The 18,629-nt window shown below is 47.7% G+C and overlaps 1 protein-coding gene across 1 annotated transcript in view; it reads right to left on the bottom strand.

Moving 5' to 3' along the window:
- SYT13 (synaptotagmin 13) overlaps nt 1–18,629 on the bottom strand; it is a 59,736-nt gene continuing 41,107 nt past the window's right edge. The window contains exons 3-6 of the mRNA XM_064288241.1: nt 16,898–17,032; nt 13,942–14,243; nt 4,253–4,382; nt 1–400 (exon numbers count right to left, since the gene is read on the bottom strand). Coding sequence (XP_064144311.1) covers nt 96–400; nt 4,253–4,382; nt 13,942–14,243; nt 16,898–17,032 — 872 coding nt within the window. The 3' untranslated portion in view covers nt 1–95. The remainder of the gene's footprint in view (nt 401–4,252; nt 4,383–13,941; nt 14,244–16,897; nt 17,033–18,629) is intronic.

The following is an 18,629-nucleotide window of genomic DNA, read 5'->3' as shown; positions in this document are numbered from 1 at the left end:
ATGAGGAGGGGGCACAAGGAGGAGGTTGCAGAAGACAGCTGGGGCCGGAGGGACTGGCTGGAGTGGAGGTGGGAGGCACCTGGGCGGGCAGCCATCTACAGGTGCAGCTGGTGCCACATGGCGATCTGCCGGCGCGGGTTCTTGAGCATCTCCTCCCAGTGGCTGCACTCGGTGCCCGAGGCATGCAGGCCCAGGCTGCAGTGGCCAAGCGCGCGGCTCTGGCCCTCCTCGTCCTGGCCCAGCACCTCCAGCTCCACGCTAGAAGCCCGCAGCAGGTCGTCGGGCAGCTCAAACATGATCATCTCGTTCCACACAGGGTTGATCTTGTGCTTGGCCCGTTTCGTCTGCTTCTTCTTCAGCTTCTGAGCCTGGTGCTTCAAGGTCACCTTGACAGAGACATCTGAGGAGGGACAGGGGAAAGAGAGACAGAGAGAAGGGCCGAGAGTGAGCTTCAGGGGTCTGGCAGGGCTCACAATACTTCCTCCTGTGGCTGGAGAGACAGTCTCCGGCTGAAGACCTGCACTGAGGCTCCCTCTCCACCTGCCCCCCACCATGGGTCATGCATTCAGTCAGCAATTTTAAGTGTTTATCATAGGCCAAAGGGCCCTGGTGACGCAGTGGTTATACACCTGGCTGCTAACTAAAAGGTCAGTGGTTCAAACCCATCAGCTGCTCCCACAGGAGAAAAGACCTAGCAATACGCTCCCGTAAAGATTATAGCCTAGGAAACCCTTTGGGACAGTTCTACTCTGTCATATGGGGTTGCATGAGTCAGAATTGACTAGAAGGCACCTAACAACAACATATGCCAGGCACTGGGGATATAGTGAAAATTCCTGCCTCCACAGAACTTACACTCAAGTGTGGGAAACAGACAATAAGCATAATATCTAAGGCTGGCCATAGGGTGGCCCAAGATCACAGCCTTCAAGGGAGCCACCACCTGTCTGTCAGTTTGTTGTTCTGTGGTAGCTTGAATGTTGCTTTGATGCTGGAAGCTGTGCCATCAGTATTGCAAATTCAAGCAGGGTCACCCATGGTGGAGCTTCCAGACTAGGAAGAAAGGCCTGGTGATCTACTTCTGAAAATTGGCCAGTGAAGAGCCTACGGATCAGAACAGAACATTGTCCAACATAGTGCTAGAAGATGCGTGACTTAGGCTGGAAGACACCCAATGGACTTGAGCATACCAACAAGTGTGAAGATGGTACAGGACTCAGCGAAGATGCATGACTTAGGCTGGAAGACACCCAATGGACTTGAGCATACCAACAACTGTGAAGATGGTACAGGACTCGGCGAAGATGCATGACTTAGGCTGGAAGACACCCAATGGACTTGAGCATACCAACAACTGTGAAGATGGTACAGGACTCGGCGAAGATGCATGACTTAGGCTGGAAGACACCCAATGGACTTGAGCATACCAACAACCGTGAAGATGGTACAGGACTCGGCGAAGATGCATGACTTAGGCTGGAAGACACCCAATGGACTTGAGCGTACCAACAACCGTGAAGATGGTACAGGACTCGGCGAAGATGCATGACTTAGGCTGGAAGACACCCAATGGACTTGAGCGTACCAACAACCGTGAAGATGGTACAGGACTCGGCGAAGATGCATGACTTAGGCTGGAAGACACCCAATGGACTTGAGCATACCAACAACCGTGAAGATGGTACAGGACTCGGCGAAGATGCATGACTTAGGCTGGAAGACACCCAGTGGACTTGAGCATACCAACAACCGTGAAGATGGTACAGGACTCGGCGAAGATGCATGACTTAGGCTGGAAGACACCCAATGGACTTGAGCATACCAACAACCGTGAAGATGGTACAGGACTCGGCGAAGGTGCATGACTTAGGCTGGAAGACACCCAGTGGACTTGAGCATACCAACAACCGTGAAGATGGTACAAGACTCGGCGAAGATGCATGACTTTGGTTGGAAGACACCCAATGGACTTGAGCATACCAACAACTGTGAAGATGGTACATGACTCGGCGAAGATGCATGGCTTAGGCTGGTAGACACCCAATGGACTTGAGCATACCAACAACTGTGAAGATGGTACAGGACTCGGCGAAGATGCATGACTTAGGCTGGAAGACACCCAATGGACTTGAGCATACCAACAACTGTGAAGATGGTACAGGACTCGGCAATGTTTTGTTCTGTTATGTGTAGGGTTACCATGAGTTGGAGCTGACTGGACCGCAACTAACAATAACTGTGGGCCACCAGGAAACCAAACTTTGCCAGGAGCCCTTCACCATGACTTCGTATTCCCCACATCAAACCAGTCCCAGGCAATGGCACAAGTGTCCTGCAATTGATTTTAAATTCACACTGGAAAACCAAGTCACCCCCATGTTTTCATCCCCTGTTCCTCCATGTAAGCTTTACTTATTTATTTTCTATTATTAAGATAGTAGGTCTCCTGCTGGTTTGTTGAATTTTTCTTACCTGTTCTTTTGTAAGTTTGCCTTGAGAACCCCAACTTCAGGTGGAGGATGAAAGTGGACTGCCTTGGCCCCCACAGTCACTACACCCACAGAACAGCCCCCCAGAAAATCCATAACTGGGCCACCAGACAAGCTTTTGTGTAACATTAAACCAAACCAAACCTGTTGCGTAGATTGTGAATCATAGCGACCCTAAAGGACAGAGTAGAACCGCCCCGTAGGGTTTCCAAGGAGTGGCTGAATCAAATTGCCCATCTTTTGGTTAGCAGCTGTAGCTCTTAACCACTGTGCCACCAGGGCTTCTCATACAACATTACAAGGCTCAAAATCGGTTCTGGAAACATTCATTAGTCAAGGTCCCTGAAGCTAATGTGAGAATAATTGCTACTCTGTATTTATTGCTATAATTATCACCCCTGGGTGGTTAGTTTGTTATTTCAGCAGAGATATTTGAGAGACAAAGTGGTGTGCAGTAATGGTCCTGGAAGGAGCTATTAAAAAAAAAAAAAAAAAGAGCAGGAGAAAAGGAGGCTCTGAGGGGAGAAGGAAGAAGCATTGAACTCTAGTCTTTGGCTCTGGAATCCATCAACAAAAACAACTCTTCTGATTTCATTTGCCCAGAATCTTTTGCTCAAAGATTTGGAACATAGTGGCAATTATTTACTGTACTCTCCTGCTGTAAGCTGGTTGCTCCTGGTCCAGGTACTGCACGGCTAACTGGTGCTGCTTACCTGCTCTGACAAGATTTGGGATGTGAGCTGGGGTAACCAGAAGGAAAAACTGGGGCTTTCAGAATGTTGAGGAGATGCTTATTTGGGTATGTGCTGGGCAGATGCCCTGAGCCTCAAGCCTTAGCCCGCATGCCCACACACCTTCAGCTGGCGTGGGAGTGGCAGGTTGGCAAAGGCTGAGAAGAGTCTGGGCTGGGTGTGCGGAGTGGAGTGGTGGCTGGCTGAGACAAAAGAACAGCCTGGGCTTCCCAACACCTGTTTGTGAGGTGGGTCCAGTTAGGCCTGGGTGACAAGGGTGGGTCAAGTTTCTCCTACAACCCAGCCATTCCACCCCATGGGTATAGTCTGACCTTTGGCTTCTTGTGATGCATGGTTAAGGCTGATTCTACTTCTGGTGGACCTGAAAGGTAAAGGTAGCTCATACCTGGTCACTGGTGGATGGAATTGGCCCAGAAGTGAATGGATGTAAATTTGAGAAGTGAGTGTGTCTTCAGCTTGGTTTGTGAGTGTTATGGATTGAATTGTGCCCCCCCCCAAATATGTGTTGGCATCCTAATCCTTATACATGTAATCCCATTTGGGAATAGGGGTTTCCTGTTATGTTAATGAGGCGTATCAGCGTTAGGTGTGTTTTAAGCTACTCACTTCTCAGATACAAAAGGTGCAGACTAGGTACAGAGGCAAGCATACGGGGGGAAGACAGATGCCATGCCATGTGAAGATTGCCAAGAAACCAAGGAACAGAAGCTGAAAAGAGACAAGGACCATCCCCCGTGGCCAATAGAGAGAGAAAGCCTTCCCCTAGAGCTGGTGCCCTGAATTCAGACTTCTAACCTAAACTCTGAGAAAACACATGTCTGTTCATGAAAGCCACCCCCTTGTGGTCTTTCTGTTATAGCAACACCAAGAAACTAAGACAGTGAACATGGGGTGGAGGACACAAATGTGCTCCTGGTCTACTCCCTGCTCACCTGTCTCCACTGCCGCCTCCCTCTACCTCATTCCCAGCGGCCGGAGGGCCCTGGCTCTGTCCTTTGACACCTCACTCACCCTTCCCCAGGAGCTCCTTCGACTGGTTCGAGTGGAGGTTCTTGGCCTTGATCAGCACCACTAGAAGGCGGCTGGCAGCCGGGAGGTAGCTGAGGGACAGGAGAACCTCTCCAGCTCCTGCAGACAGCTCCTGAAACAGAAGAGGAGACAGGGCAGGAGTCTCATGTGGGAGTGCCTTCCAACCCATCAACTAATGCTAGGCTGGGGTTGCACTGCACCCATATCAAACAGGCACCCTAGAGACAATTTGAGGAGCTCTGGTGGCACAATGGCTAAATGCTCGGCTGCTAACCGAAAGATTGGTGTTCGAACCCACCCAGCAGCTCTGCGAGAGAAAGACCTGGCAATCTGCTTCCATAAAGGTTGTTGTTGTTAGGAGCTGTGGAGTTGAATCTGACTCATAGAGTAGCCATGTGACAGAGCGAACTGCCCCGTAGGGTTTCCGGGGCTGTAATCTTTTGTTTGTTTGTTTTTTGGCATTTTTTAAAAAAATAATTTTTATTGTGCTTTAACTGGAAGTTTACAAATCAAGTCAGTCTCTCACACAAAAACCCATATACACCTTGCTACACACTCCCAATTACTCTCCCCCTAATAAGACAGCCCGCTCTCTCCCTCCACTCTCTCTTTTCATGTTCATTTCACCAGCTTCTAACCCCCTCCACCCTCTCATCTCCCCTCCAGGCAGGAGATGCCAATATAGTCTCAAGTGTCCACCTGATCCAAGAAGCTCACTCCTCACTAGCATCCCTCTCTAACCCATTGTCCAGTCCAACCCATGTCTGAAGAGTTGGCTTCGGGAATGGTCCTTCTAGTCTCAGACCATTAAGTCTGGTCTTATGAGAATTTGGGGTCTGCATCCCACTGCTCTCCTGCTCCCTCAGGGGTTCTCTGTTGTGTTCCGTGTCAGGGCAGTCATCGGTCGTAGCCGGGCACCATCTAGTTCTTCTGGTCTCAGGATGATGTAGTCTCTGGTTCATGTGGCCCTTTCTGTCTCTTGGGCTCGTAATCGCCTTGTGTCCTTGGTGTTCTTCATTCTCCTTTGATCCAGGTGGGTTGAGACCAATTGATGCATCTTAGATGGCTGCTTGCTAGCATTTAAGACCCCAGACACAGAGGCTATAATCTTTATGGAAGCAGATTGGCAGGTCTTTCTCCTGTGGAGCTGCTGGGTGGGTTCCAGTTGCCAATCTTTTGGTTGGCAGCTAAGTGCTTAAACACTGTGCCATCAGAGCTCCTTCCATAAAGATTTACAGACTAGGAAATCTCCTATGGGGTAGTTTTACTGTTACATGGGGTTGTTGTGAGTAGAAAATTGACTCAATAGCACCCAACAACAACAGAAACAATTTACTCATCAAGGCTGGTTTCTCTGCCCTTGTGGAAGAGAGTAGGAAGCAGTTTACCCATCAACGCCGGTTTCTTGGCCCTTGCAGAAGGGAGTAGGGGCACAGGTAACCACAGAGGAATTAATTGTCTTTGGGATGTGCTTCAATAAGAGTTTGCCATAAAATGTGATCTTTTTCAAATATCTTACATTGAAGCTCAACATACAAAACAGATGAAAGAGATACCACTCAGGACGTGGCAGGGGTAGAAGACCAAGGGTCCTGGTTATTCAGATACCCTCCCACCCCTCACCACCACCTCAAGGTCCTAGGGCTCCTCTGTAGAACTCCAGGGCCCTAACGAACCCAGTTTGAGAACCACTGCCTTACCAACCAGGTTCCTGGGGCAGTGGGGAGTTGTAATTCATTACTTTGTTTGAAAAGATAATTCCTTCCAGCTCCTGCAGAGCTGACAGAGTCAATAAAGTGATATGATGATGTCGAATGGGGGCTTGCTTGGCCAACCACATGGCCAACAATGTCAACAAAATGTCCGTCCCATGAGGCACCATCATAAGCAGATAATGCACCAAAGACAACCGAGGAGGACTGCATTTCACAGGAGGTGGTGAAGCCCGTGTGAAGCGCCAAAACATGTCTGTCCCCCATCTGCAGCTTTCCAGAATGTCACCACTTAACGCCCTACAAGAGTTTGTTTGGAATTGCAACGTATCCTTCAAGGGGCAAAAAGGTCCAGAAGACTCATCTCAGGAGGTGGGTGTGTCACAGCCCAAAGCTCCAGGGTGACCTGTTAGGGAAGAGAAGGAGCTCATGGGCAGGGGTCAGCTGGAGGCAACAAGCCACACCTCCTGAGCAGAAGGAATCCCTGGGTGGTGGAAATGGTTAACGCACTCTGCTGCTAACTGCAAGGTTGGAGGCTTGAGTTCACCTGGTGGTGCCTTGGAAGAAAGGCCTAGTGATCTACTTCTGAAAAACCAGTCATTGAAAACCCTGTGAGGCACAGTTCTACAGCTGCCATTAGTCGGAGTCCACTGGACAGCGACTGTTGTTTTGTTCCTCTGGTTTTGAGCAGAAAGCAGATACCTCCCCAATGGGGAGGTCAGGCTGTGACCCATACGCAGAGATGGAGAGTGTGGGGTTGGAACAGGGAGAAAGGGGTGCAGAAGCTCGATCCAACAGATGTCACAACTTTCGGGCTCGTTGCCTTCCCCCTCCAGCTTTGTTCTTCTTTCCTGACTGTGTAATGAAGGTAATTCAGGGCTACCTCCCCTGCCCCTGTCTCTAGGATTCCCGGCTAATGGCCACCATAATGTCCTATGCTTCCACTCCTGTGAGACTCAGAACACATGTCATGATTTGTCTCTCTGCATCCTTCCTGGACTGTGAGCTCAGAAGGGCAGGGATCCTTTTTCCTTTGCTCGCTGTGGCGTCCCCAGCACCGGGGCTGGCTGACAGTGGGTGTCAGTACACAGGTGCTAAGTGACTAAGTGGACAGTGGGGGCTATGCTCCATCGCTCACTAACTGTGTGATGTCGAGCAGTTATTTAACTTCTCTTTTTAAGTGCTGGCACCCTTATCCGAAAAGGGCAGGTAAGTTCATTCGGCAGACACATATCAAACACCTACTCTGCTCCAAGCTCCGTGCTCGGTGCTGCCATCACCGCAGTGAAGAAAACACCGTGAAGTCAGGCTCCGTGGAGCCGACAGGGTGGGGAGACAGGTAGGAAGTGACTATGTATTTAACATGACATCAGGCAGTGTTAAATGCTATGAAGAAACACAGATACCAGGGGATTAAGTGAAGAAACGCACAGAGTAAGTCCTCAGTGAAGGTCAGAAACTATGATTTCAATGACAACTGTAGAAACAACCATTATTGGTAATAAGATTTTCACTGGCTAATTTTCAGAAGTAGATTTCCAGGCCTTTCTACCTATTCTGTCTTTGTCTGGAAGCTTTGCTGTCCACCTTGGGTGACCCTTCTGGTATTTGAAATACCAGTGTCTATAGTTTCCAGCATCACAGCAACATGCAAGCCACCACAGTATGGCAAACTGACAGATGAGTGATGTGACATGAATGATAGCAGCTAACATTTATCGAAGGCTTTCTATGTGCTAGCTGTAATTACATTTGCTCTCACTAGACTGTACGTTCCATAAAGATATCCTTTTCTGGACCAAATTGCTGGGCTGAAGGCTGTGGGGACCATCATCTTGGGGGAACATCTAGCTCAACTGGCATAACAGAGTTTATAAAGAAAATGTTCTACATTCTACTTTGGTGAGGAGCGTCTGGGGTCTTAAAAGCCTGTGAGCAGCCATCTAGGATACTCCACTGGTCTCACCCCTTTGGGAACAAGGAAGAATGAAGCAAAACTAAAGATACAAGGGAAAGATTAGTCCAGAGGACAAATGGACCACATCTACCACGGCCTCCACCAGACTGAGTCCAGTACAACTAGATGATGCCTGGCTACACCACTGAGTGCTCTGACAGAGATCACAATAGAGGGTCCTGGACAGAACTGGAGAAAAATGTACAACAAAATTCTAACTCACAAAAAACACCAGATTTACTGGCCTGACAGAGCCTGGAGAAACCCCAAGAGTATGGCTCCCAGATACCCTTTTAGCTCAGTAATGAAGTCACTTCTGAGGTCCATCCTTCAGCCAAAGGTTAGACAGGCCCCCAAAACAGCCAAAGATTAGACAGGCTCATAAAGGGGCACAGCAGCCCAGGGGCAAGGACTAGATGGCAGAAGGGGACAGGAAAGCTGGTAACAGGAAACTCAAGGTTGAAAAGGGAGAGTGTTGACATGTCACGGGATTGTTAACCAGTGTCATAAAACAATATGTATACTGTTTAACGAGAAACTAGTTTGTTCTGTAAACCTTCATCTAAAGTGCAATTAAAAAAAAAAAAAGGAAGAAAAGATGTCCCTCTTCCTGTGCGTCCCTGGAGCTCTGGTGGTGCAGTAGGGTAAGCATTCAGCTGCTAACAGAAAGGTCGGTGGTTCGAATCCATCAGTTGCTTTGTAGAAGAAAGATGTGGAAGCCTGCTTCTATAAAGATTTATAGCCTTGGAGACCCTATGGGGCAGTTCTACTCTGTCCTATAGGGTCACTATGAGTTGGGATAGACTCGATGGCAACGAGTTTTGTTTTGGGTTTTATGTACCCCCAGCACCTAGCACACAGCTGGCATACAAAAAATATTTATGGAAAAGAAGACTGAGCCATCCCATTTAATCCTGGAGCCCTAAGAGTGATATTTGTCTTATTCCCATTGGAAGACAAGAGCCTGATGCTCAGAAAAGTGTGTCCCTGAGGTCACATAGCCAGGAAGTTGCTAGACTGAGCTTTGAACAGAGATCTGGTCTGAACAGGCCCTGAGCATGTTGCTCTCTAGCTTCCTGGGTGGACAGTCTGTTCTGGCCCAATTGTTACACAGTGAAGAAACTGAGGCCTGGGGGCTTGTGCCAGCACCAGCTTGCTGACTCAGGGTCACTTATCAGAGGTCTTCAGTTGGCCTGGGCTATAGCCACAGACGAGTCCCTGGGTGGTGTAAACGGTTAACACACTTGGCTGCTAGCAGAAAGGTTGGAGGTTCAAGTGCACCCAGAGGTGCCTAGGAAGAAAGGGCTGGTGATCTCCTGAAAAATCAGTCATTGAAAGCCCTATGGAGCACAGCTCTACTCTGACACACATGAGGTCTCCCCCTGAGTCAGAATTGACTTGACAGCCGCTGGTTTACTGGTAGGAACAGGATGACCAGGCTTGAGCCCTTCGCTCCTCCCAGACCAGGTGAGAGGAAACTACCTGTGAGCGGCTCTTTACCTTTGTGTAGGGTGCCAAGAGGCCCTTGGACCAGCCTAGCCAGCTACCGGAGCCAGAGAATTCTAACAGCACCCGCGCCCTCAGCTCTGCTGCTTAAAGTACCTGCAGACAAAGATAACCCTCTTTCTGTTTTCATTCTTTCTCATTCTCTCCCTTGTTTTTCCTCCTTTCTCTCTCTCTTCAGCTCTCAATGAATCATTCAAACACCCGCAGGGTGGGTCACTCTGTGAGTTCCTGGTGACACACATGCTCCTTTTGGCTGAGTGCCTTCCAGCTAGAACTGGGGCACTGCTGCCACCTCCGTTAACCCACTCTAGCCTAGAGGAGAAAAACATCTGGGCTGCAGCTACTTATGGCTCCCCCACTTTGTTTAAATCACCCTCTGGCTGGGGCAAGGGATCCCCCCAGGAGGTAGGCAACCTGGCCTCGGGGCTCTCTCTCCTGCAACATGCTCCAAAAGTGCCACCTCCTACTTCTGACTCCATGCTATCACTGAGGCTATTCATATTTGTGGTACACAAGACACTATTCAAAGTGGATGTGAGGATATACTTGCAAACAGCCAACAACTACAAGGAATCCCTGGGTAGTGCAGACAGTTAAGTAATCGGCTACTAACCAAAAAGTTGGCAGTTCAAATCCATCCAGAGGTACCTTGGAAGAGAGTCCTGGCGATCTACTTCTGAAAGATTAAAGCCATTGAAAGCTGTATGGAACAATTCTATTCTGAAACACAGGGGGTTGCCATGAGTCAGAACTGACTTGATGGCAACTGGTTTAGTTGGTTTTTAACGGCTACAATGAGTGTGATGATTATTAGAATGGATGAGCTTTGAGGGCAGGACTTTGTCTTATGTACTTCTGTGTCCCCAGCTGTGGGTACACGGTGCCTGGCACATAGCAGAAATAGGGCAAGGGATTTGTGGAATGAATGAATGATTGAATGATGGTGATGGGCACATAGCAGAAATAGGGCAAGGGATTTGTGGAATGAATGAATGATTGAATGATAGTGATGTCCGCTCTTCTGGGGAAGGAATAGAAGCAGGTGAGGCACCTGGGACTTCTGCCTACATTGGCTGTATTTCAGCCCTTTTGGGGCTGTACCAAAGCTCCCAAAAGCCCAGCAGGGGAGCCTCTCCATCTTCAGAGAAGCTAGTTTAGTAGTTTAATAAACCAAAGTATTGATTCCTTCTCCCAAGGCCCCCATCTGTGATTCCCCAGAAGTCCCAAATCACACACTAATTAGCGTGCGCTTTGGAACAGCTAGCTTAGTTCCTTTTGAGAGCAGCTGTGATTTTTCTAACCATTTTCTAAGCTTGGGAGAGAGAGAGAAGTGGGGCAAGGAGGAAATCATAGTGAAAGGAGGAGCAAATGGAGGGTGAAAATGTGCTCTTTCCTCTTGCAGTTGAGGTGTCTACCATGAAATGTACCTGCTGGTCATACTTCAGGTACTTGCTGGCACTTACGTGGCATGGTGAGAGGAGAGCATGGGATTGAGAGCTGGACCAACCTGGGCTCAAGCACCAGCTCAGCAGTGAATGAGCTGGGTGGCCCTGGGAAGGTTACTGAACTACTCTGAGCCTCAGTTTCCTCATCTGTAAATGGAAATAGTTACTGTGTCTCTCTCACTTGGTTGATCTGAGAAGTAAAAGAACTTAGGTAACATTCTAAGCATAATGCCTAGTATACAGTTAGTGCTCAAAAATTGTGCTGTTATTAGTATTTTTATTACTCCAGTACAGGGGTCGTCAAATCTTTTCTGTAAAGAACCAGATATTAACAGTTTAGGCTTTGGGGGCTATATAGTCTCTGTTCCAACTACTCAACTCTGCCAAAGCAGTGTGAAAGCAGCTACAGATAATAATAAGTGGGTGTGGCTGTGTTCCAATAAAACTTTATTGATGGCCATTGAAATTTGAATTTCGTATAATTTTCATGTGTCACAAAATATTCTTTTTCTTTTACTTTTCTTCAACCATCTAAAAATGTGAAGCCCTGGTGGCACAGAGGTTAAAGCGCTCAACTGCTAACTGAAAGGTTGCCAGTTCGAACCACCAGCTGCTCCACAGGAGAAAGATGTGGCAGTTTGCTTTCGTAAAGGTTTATAGCCTTGGAAGCCCTATGGGGGCACTTCTACTCGGTCCTATGGGGTTGTGATAGGGTTGCTAAGAGTTGGAATTGACTTGATGGCAATGGGTTTGATTTTTTGGTATCTAAAAAGGTAAAACTTGTTCTTAGCTTCCAGGCTGTACAAAAAAGAGGTGGCGGGCTAGATTTGACCCACAGGCTGCAGTTTGCTACCCCTGCTCTACTGTGATAGAGTAAGGGGGTTACTACATGGAGCATGCAGTTTGGAGATGAAGAGACATGGGTTCAATTCCAGCTCGGCCACATGCTAGCTACATCCCTTTAGGCACGTTCCCTCATCAGCAAAACAAGAAGATCTAAAGAGACTTTTTAAAGTTTAAATGAGGGAGGAAATGTTTACTGTGTGTTTTGCCCAGAGCCTGGCACATAGCAAATATTCACCAAATACATGGCAGCTGTTTTGAGTATTACTATTATTATTACTATTACTAATAATAGTGTTACTATTATTACTACTACTATATGAGTATTATTATTTTTCCAGAAGAGTCCTATCCAGTGGGAACCATAAGACCCAGAAGAGAGAAACTAGTTTGCTTCACTGCTGTTTACCTCATGCCCAGAATGGCCTGGAATGTGCTGGAAGACTAAACGAGGCAGAGCAAACACATGTCAATGACCGTGACACTGGGGAAAATGTAATAAAAACATGCATGTAAGACTGTGGAATACAGAGGAGGGGAAACAGCTTCCAACTAGAAAGCCTCATGGAGAAGGTTGCGTTGGAGAAGTAACAGATTGGGTGTAGGCCCATACAGATGAGAGAGAGGACATTCTGCATAAGGGGTCAGCTTGGGGAAAGGCATAGTGCTTGGGAGGAGCAGGGCCAGTAACTGGGATGTGCACATTATCATTGACCTTCATGCAGGCTCCATGAAGGGATTAGAGGGCAATGAGGTAGGATGGATGAGTTGGGTCTAGAATAGTAGCTAGGTTCCATCCCACTAGATAAGGCATGACCAGCTGGTTGAGAGACTGGTCACCCAGAAGGCTCCCTCTAAACACCAAGTAGCAGGCCGTTGGATGAGGTCTTGGCCCAGGGGCCTAAGTAACCATATGGTGTTCGGTAGCCCTGACCTTCCCTGCCCCTTTGCCGCCCTGGTCCCTCTCTGAGGAGTGCAACGTCTGTGCAGATATTCCCGGCCTCCCTGCAGCACAGGGGTGGGAGCATCATCCCAGGGCTAGCGACCATGTAGAACACTGGACTCTGGGTCTGTCCCAGCCTCAGTTGCACCTTCAAAGCCCAGCACAAACACCACTGCACACCAGGCCTTCCAGAACTCTCAGTCAGGGCACTTTGCTGAAGCCCATCTTATAGAAGTCTTGGGATTCAACTTATGTTAGGTATCGTCAAGGTCATTGTTCTTTGTCACTGCCAGTTTATCACTCTGGCATGTACGTTCTGACTGCAGGGGGTCTGCCTTCCTACCTTTGTGCTCATCTCTCCTGCAGAACCTAGTACACAGTAGGTGCACAAGGAGTATAGTCTGAACTGAAATGGGGATAATACCTTCATAGCATTGGACCTAACACACACGTAACCTGGCATGCTCCAGGATGGCAGGACAAACTAGAAGCAAAGCAAGGAGCAGACACCAGGGCTCCCACAGACCTCAGCCCTATCACCCCCAGCTGGGAAGGTCTCAGAAATGTGTTCCACAGCATTGGCCCACAGTTGCCAGGAGGAAGCTCATTCCTGCCATCCCACACTCCACCAACAGGCTTTGTCTTCCCTGGTGAGAGGTGACCCCTCTCTCAGTTTCTTAGTGCTGCTATAACAGAAATCTCACAAGTGGATGGCTTTAATGGAAGAAATTTGTTTTCTCACAGTTTAGGAGGCTAGAAGTCTGAATTCAGGGCATCTCTCTGTCCGCTCTGGGGGAAATTCCTCGTCTCAGCTTCTTCTCAGCTTCTTTGGAGATCTGCACGTGGCATCTGTCTTTCCCCATTCACGCTTGTCTTCTTCTGTGTTTAATCTGCTCTTTTAAATCTCAAAAGTCAATGACTTAAGACATATCCTACACTACACTGTTATGACCTTATTAACATAACAAAGAAAACCCTATTCCCAAATGGTGAGCTGCTTGGTTCCGGTGGAGTTGATTTTCACTCACAGTGACCCCGTGTGACAGAGTACAACTGCTGCATAGGATTTTCTAAGCTGTCATCTTTACGGGAATAGATCACCAAGTCTTTCTCCCACAGAGTTGCTTGGTGAGTTCAAACTACCCACCTTTTGGTTAGCAGCCGAGGGCTTAACCATTGCACCACCAGGCTCCTTCCAAATGGTACAAGGGTTAGGATTTACAACACGTATTTCTGGAGGACAGAATTCAACCCATAACACCTACCTTAGCTGAAGTCTTCAGCTCGCCCCACTGGGCAGCCCCCAGAGGCACGGACACCCCATCCAGGCCCAGGCGGAGCTCCCCAGCCACACTGTGGCGGGAGAAGCGGTCACAGGTGCGCAGGGTGAGCGTCAGGGTTGCTGTGGGGAGCTCCTCCTCTGCTAGCGGGAGCACCAGGCCTTCCTCCCAGGTTGTGCGCAGCTGCCGCTTCTTCAAGGTCGTCTGAGCCTCCACAGAGCCTGTCCTGATGGCCACGCTGCCTTGGACATAGCAGTCACAGCCTCCGTCCTGGTCACTGGTCACAGCTGCAGGCCAGGAGGAAGCGACACAGACATGGGAGTTTGTGAGGACGGGGTGGAGGGGAGAAGCGTGTCCCTGCTTTGGGCTGTAGGATTCTAGTTTTACGGTCATGACCTTGGGTGTCTGAAAGACCGCAGGGCTGACCACCTAGTGCACTGCGGAAACGCCTTTCAGCAAGACAATGAGACACAGGGTAGGGGCTCACCCATGGGGCCAACGTCAGCACACGCTGGCCACCCTTGGAGAAAAGGGACCAGGCTTGGTGCCTCCTGAAGCCCTTCTGACCTCATGATTCTGAGACTGCCCCCAAACTGCTGATGACTTCTATTAGAGTCACCACTGATAATGAAATTTGCTTGCTCTACACAGGAGTCCCTCAGTGGTGTAAATGGTTAAGAGTTGGCAGTTTGAACCCACTTAGAGGGACCTCAGAAAAAAAGGCCGAAAGTTCACAGCTTTGAAAACCCTATGATGCGCAGTTCAGCTCTGCAACACGTAGGATCGCTGTGAGTCAGAAGTGACTCGTCAGCTACTGGTACTTGAAATATTTACTACACAACCACTTGTGAGGGAACCACTTGGCTGCTGCCTCATGAATGTTATTTTGTATTCTGAACAGGGGTGGATTATCCAATAGGTAAGGTAAGCACGGTGCTTATCTTCCTTACCACATCTTCGGTAGTAAACACTTCCACATTTTTTCACAACATCAGAGATTCTGCCTCTATGTATGTCTGCCATCTGTCTCTTTCCCAACCCCACTGTATCTTCCTAAAGAATCAAAGCCTCTTTTCAAATTCATAATCCCTGAGAGGGGGCAGATGACCCAGTAAGCAAGGTAAGCATAGGCTTACTTGTGCTTACTTACTAATCTGTGGTGAACAATTTCGCATGGGTTTCACCACATCTTTGATGCCTCTCGGAGCCCTTTGGACCTCATGATTCTGAGATTGCCCCAAACTGCTGACGATTTTTATCTCTGATGTGTTGAAACCCATGTAAAATTGTTCACTACGGATGATTTTGGAAGCACAGTAAGCCTTGTGCTTACCTTGCCTATTGGATAATCCACCCCTGATTTTGAACCTTGGCATTTTTAACCATTTGCAATGTGGATTTATCCAGACATTTGCCCCTGTGGGGCTTTCATGACTGGCTCCTCAGTGATAATTTGGGATGTGGCAACTGATGCTGCCCAGGAAAAGAAGATGAAGAACTGAGGCCGTGTGTCGTAATAAAAAGGACTCCCTGCTGAACTGCAAAGGAACTGGCTTTAGTCCCGGCCCTTGCACCCATAAATTGGAGTGTTCTCGGACAAACCACCTGATGCTACTAGACCTCAGTTTCCTAACCTGTAAAATGGGGCCATTATAAAGACCAAATGTGGTAAAGTGTATGAAAGCACTAATAATCTTAAGAGAAAATAAAATGGAAAACTAACCTCTCAAGAAAATAGAATTAAAAGCAAGAATCCAATTCATCCTGCCCCAGCTTACAGCTTCCAGGAGCTATAGAGTAACTCATTGTTATCCCTGATTCCTTGCAAAGCCTTAGCTTTGTTTGCTGATGGTAAGGAGATTTTTCAGGGCAGGGAGATCAGGAACAGCCTGAGCCCCTCAGAGAGACCACCTGGTTCTTGAATCCAGGGAGACACAAGGAGTAGAAACCTTCCTGACTACTCAAAACACCCTCCACGTCCAGCACGAAGCCCTGTCCAGTGTTGAAGATACCTGTGGCAGACACAGGTAGCTGTTCACCAAAAAACGATTTCCTCTGTTCCCTGGGCACACAGCTAGTCCACATTTGCCAGCCTCCTTTGCAGGTAGGTGTGGCCACGTGACTGAGTTACAACCAATGGGATGTGAGTAGAAGTTATGTATTCCACTGCCATGTTAAGGTTAAGAAACGGTTATGCCCTCTCCTTGTTCTCTTTCTCCTTCTACCTGCTAGATGAAGATGGCAAGGAGGCCTGATGGGATGAAGGAGCCAAAAGACCTAAGGAGTCTGGTCTCTGAATTAACATTTGGTGGAAAGATGGCCACCAAGCAGGAATACCCACTTTGGACTGTTACGTCAAAGAGAGAAAACAAATCTATGTGTCTGAACATCACATGTTTAAAGGAAAAAAAAAAAATCACATGTTTAAGGGTGTGCTTATTACAGAGTGCTAACACAGCACCCGTGCTCTGTCCACCCGTCTGTCATTTTGTTGTATTGTGGTGGCTTGTGTGTTGCCATGATGCTGGAAGCTATGCCATTGGTATTCTAAACACTAGCAGCATCGCCCACGGTGAACAAGTTTCAACAGAGTTTCCAGACTCAGACAGACTAGGAAGAAAGGCCTGGTGATCTATTTCTGAAAACTAGCTAACGAAAACTCTGTGGATCACAACAGAATATTGCCCAATATAGTGCTAGAAAATGAGCCCCAGACGTTGAAAGGCAACAATGGTTCAAGTACGGTGATGATCAAAAGGATGGCATGGGACTAGGCAGCTTTTTGCTCTGTTGTACATGGAGTTGTCACTAGTCAGACCCAACTCAACAGCAACTAACAACAACAACAATAAGCTCCAGCTAGCTACAGGTGCTACTGTCACCCATACTCCCTGGGGAGATGGACACACACAAGCCCCTGAAAGTCAAGTAAGAGCAATACCTTCCAGGCGAGTCACAAACAATTCAGCCTTCTGCTGGTCATAGTCCAGGCAGTAGTGGAGTTTGGGGGCCTGGTTCCAACTGGCAGCCTTCTCTGGGTTCCAGGTCTCCATGACGCAGACATCCTCCACTACACCTGTTAAGAGGCAAAGTGGTCATTACCACCTACAACGGGGTCCTATTTTCCCTGATCACAACTTTCCAATCTCTGCCACCTATGCCACAAATCCAAACCCAGAGCTTCCTATCTGGGTGTAAAGCCATGGTGGACACACCAGGGCAATCCCTGTGGTCCTGGTCATTACATTTCTTGGAACCATCATAGCCCAGTGGTTAAGACATGGTATTTGGTGTCAGACGTGAACTGCCACATCACAGCTATGTGACCTTGGACAAGTTACTTGACTTCTTTGAACCTCATCTATACAATGAGGATAATAGTGATTCCTCCTTCCTAGAGTCACTGTGAGAACTGAATGCAATAAAGTGGGGAAAGTACTTAGCCCAGGGCCTGGGCCATGGTGAGCTTTCAGTAAGGGAAACCGTGATGGTTAACTGTGTGTGTCAACTTGACTAGACCATGGTTCCCAGTAGTTTGGCCAAACACTAGTCTAGTTGCTGTCATGGAGTAGTTGCATGTGATTAGATCAGTTGGTTTTGAGTAGAGCAGATGCTGTTGTTGTTAGTGTTAGGTGCTGTCAAGTTGGTTCTGACTCACAGCGACCTTATGTATAGCAGAACGAGACACTGTCTGGTCCTGCACCATCCTCACAATTGTTGCTGTGTTTGAGCCCATTGTTGCAGCCACGGCATCAATCCATCTCATTGAGGATCTTCCTCTTTTTGTCTGACCCTCTACTTTACCAACCATGATATCCTTTTCCAGGGACTGGTTCTTCCTGATAACATGTCCAAAGAACAGGAGATGAAATCTTGCCATCCTCACTTTCAGGGACAATTTTGACTGCACTTCGTCCAAGACAGATTTGTTCATTCTTTTGGCAGTCAATGGTATATTCATATTCTTCACCAACACCATATAATTCAAAGGCATTCAATCCTTCTTAGCTCTTCCTTATTTATTGTCCAGCTTTCACATGCATATGATGTGATTGAAAATACCATGGCTTGGGTAAGGCACACCTTAGTCCTCAAAGTGACATCTATGCTTCTTAACACTTTAAAGAGATCTTTTGCAGCAGATTTACCCAATGAAATATGTTGATTTCTTGACTGCTGCTTCCATGGGCATTGACTGTGGATCCAAGTAAAATGAAATCCTTGACAACTTCAATCTTTTCTCCATTTATCATGATGTTGCTTACTGGTCCAGCTGTGAGGATTTTTGTTTTCTTTACGTTGAGGTGTAATCCAGACTGAAGGCTGTGGTCTTTGAATTTCATCAGTACGTACTTCAAGTCGTCTTCACTTTCAGCAAGCAAGGTTGTGTCATCTGCATAACGCAGGTTGTTAATGAATCTTCCTCCAATCCTGATGCTGCATTCTCTTTCATATACGGCAGATTCCCTTCCATAATATAATGTAACATAATTACCTTACGTCCGATGTAATGTAATGTAATCATCTTTTATAATATAAGGTCATGGGTAGTGGAATTGACTTTAGTGCTTGTTCAAAAGTGACTGTCTTAGTTATCTAGTGCTGCTATAACAGAAATACCACAAGTGGATGGCTTAAACAAACAGATTTATTCTCTCACAGTCTAGTAGGCT

This window comes from Loxodonta africana, chromosome 7 (genome assembly GCF_030014295.1).
Source record: "Loxodonta africana isolate mLoxAfr1 chromosome 7, mLoxAfr1.hap2, whole genome shotgun sequence".
NCBI classification, from domain to species: domain Eukaryota; kingdom Metazoa; phylum Chordata; class Mammalia; order Proboscidea; family Elephantidae; genus Loxodonta; species Loxodonta africana.
The sequence above is the reverse complement of the archived record's forward strand: the minus strand, read 5'-3'. Positions and strand labels throughout refer to the sequence as shown.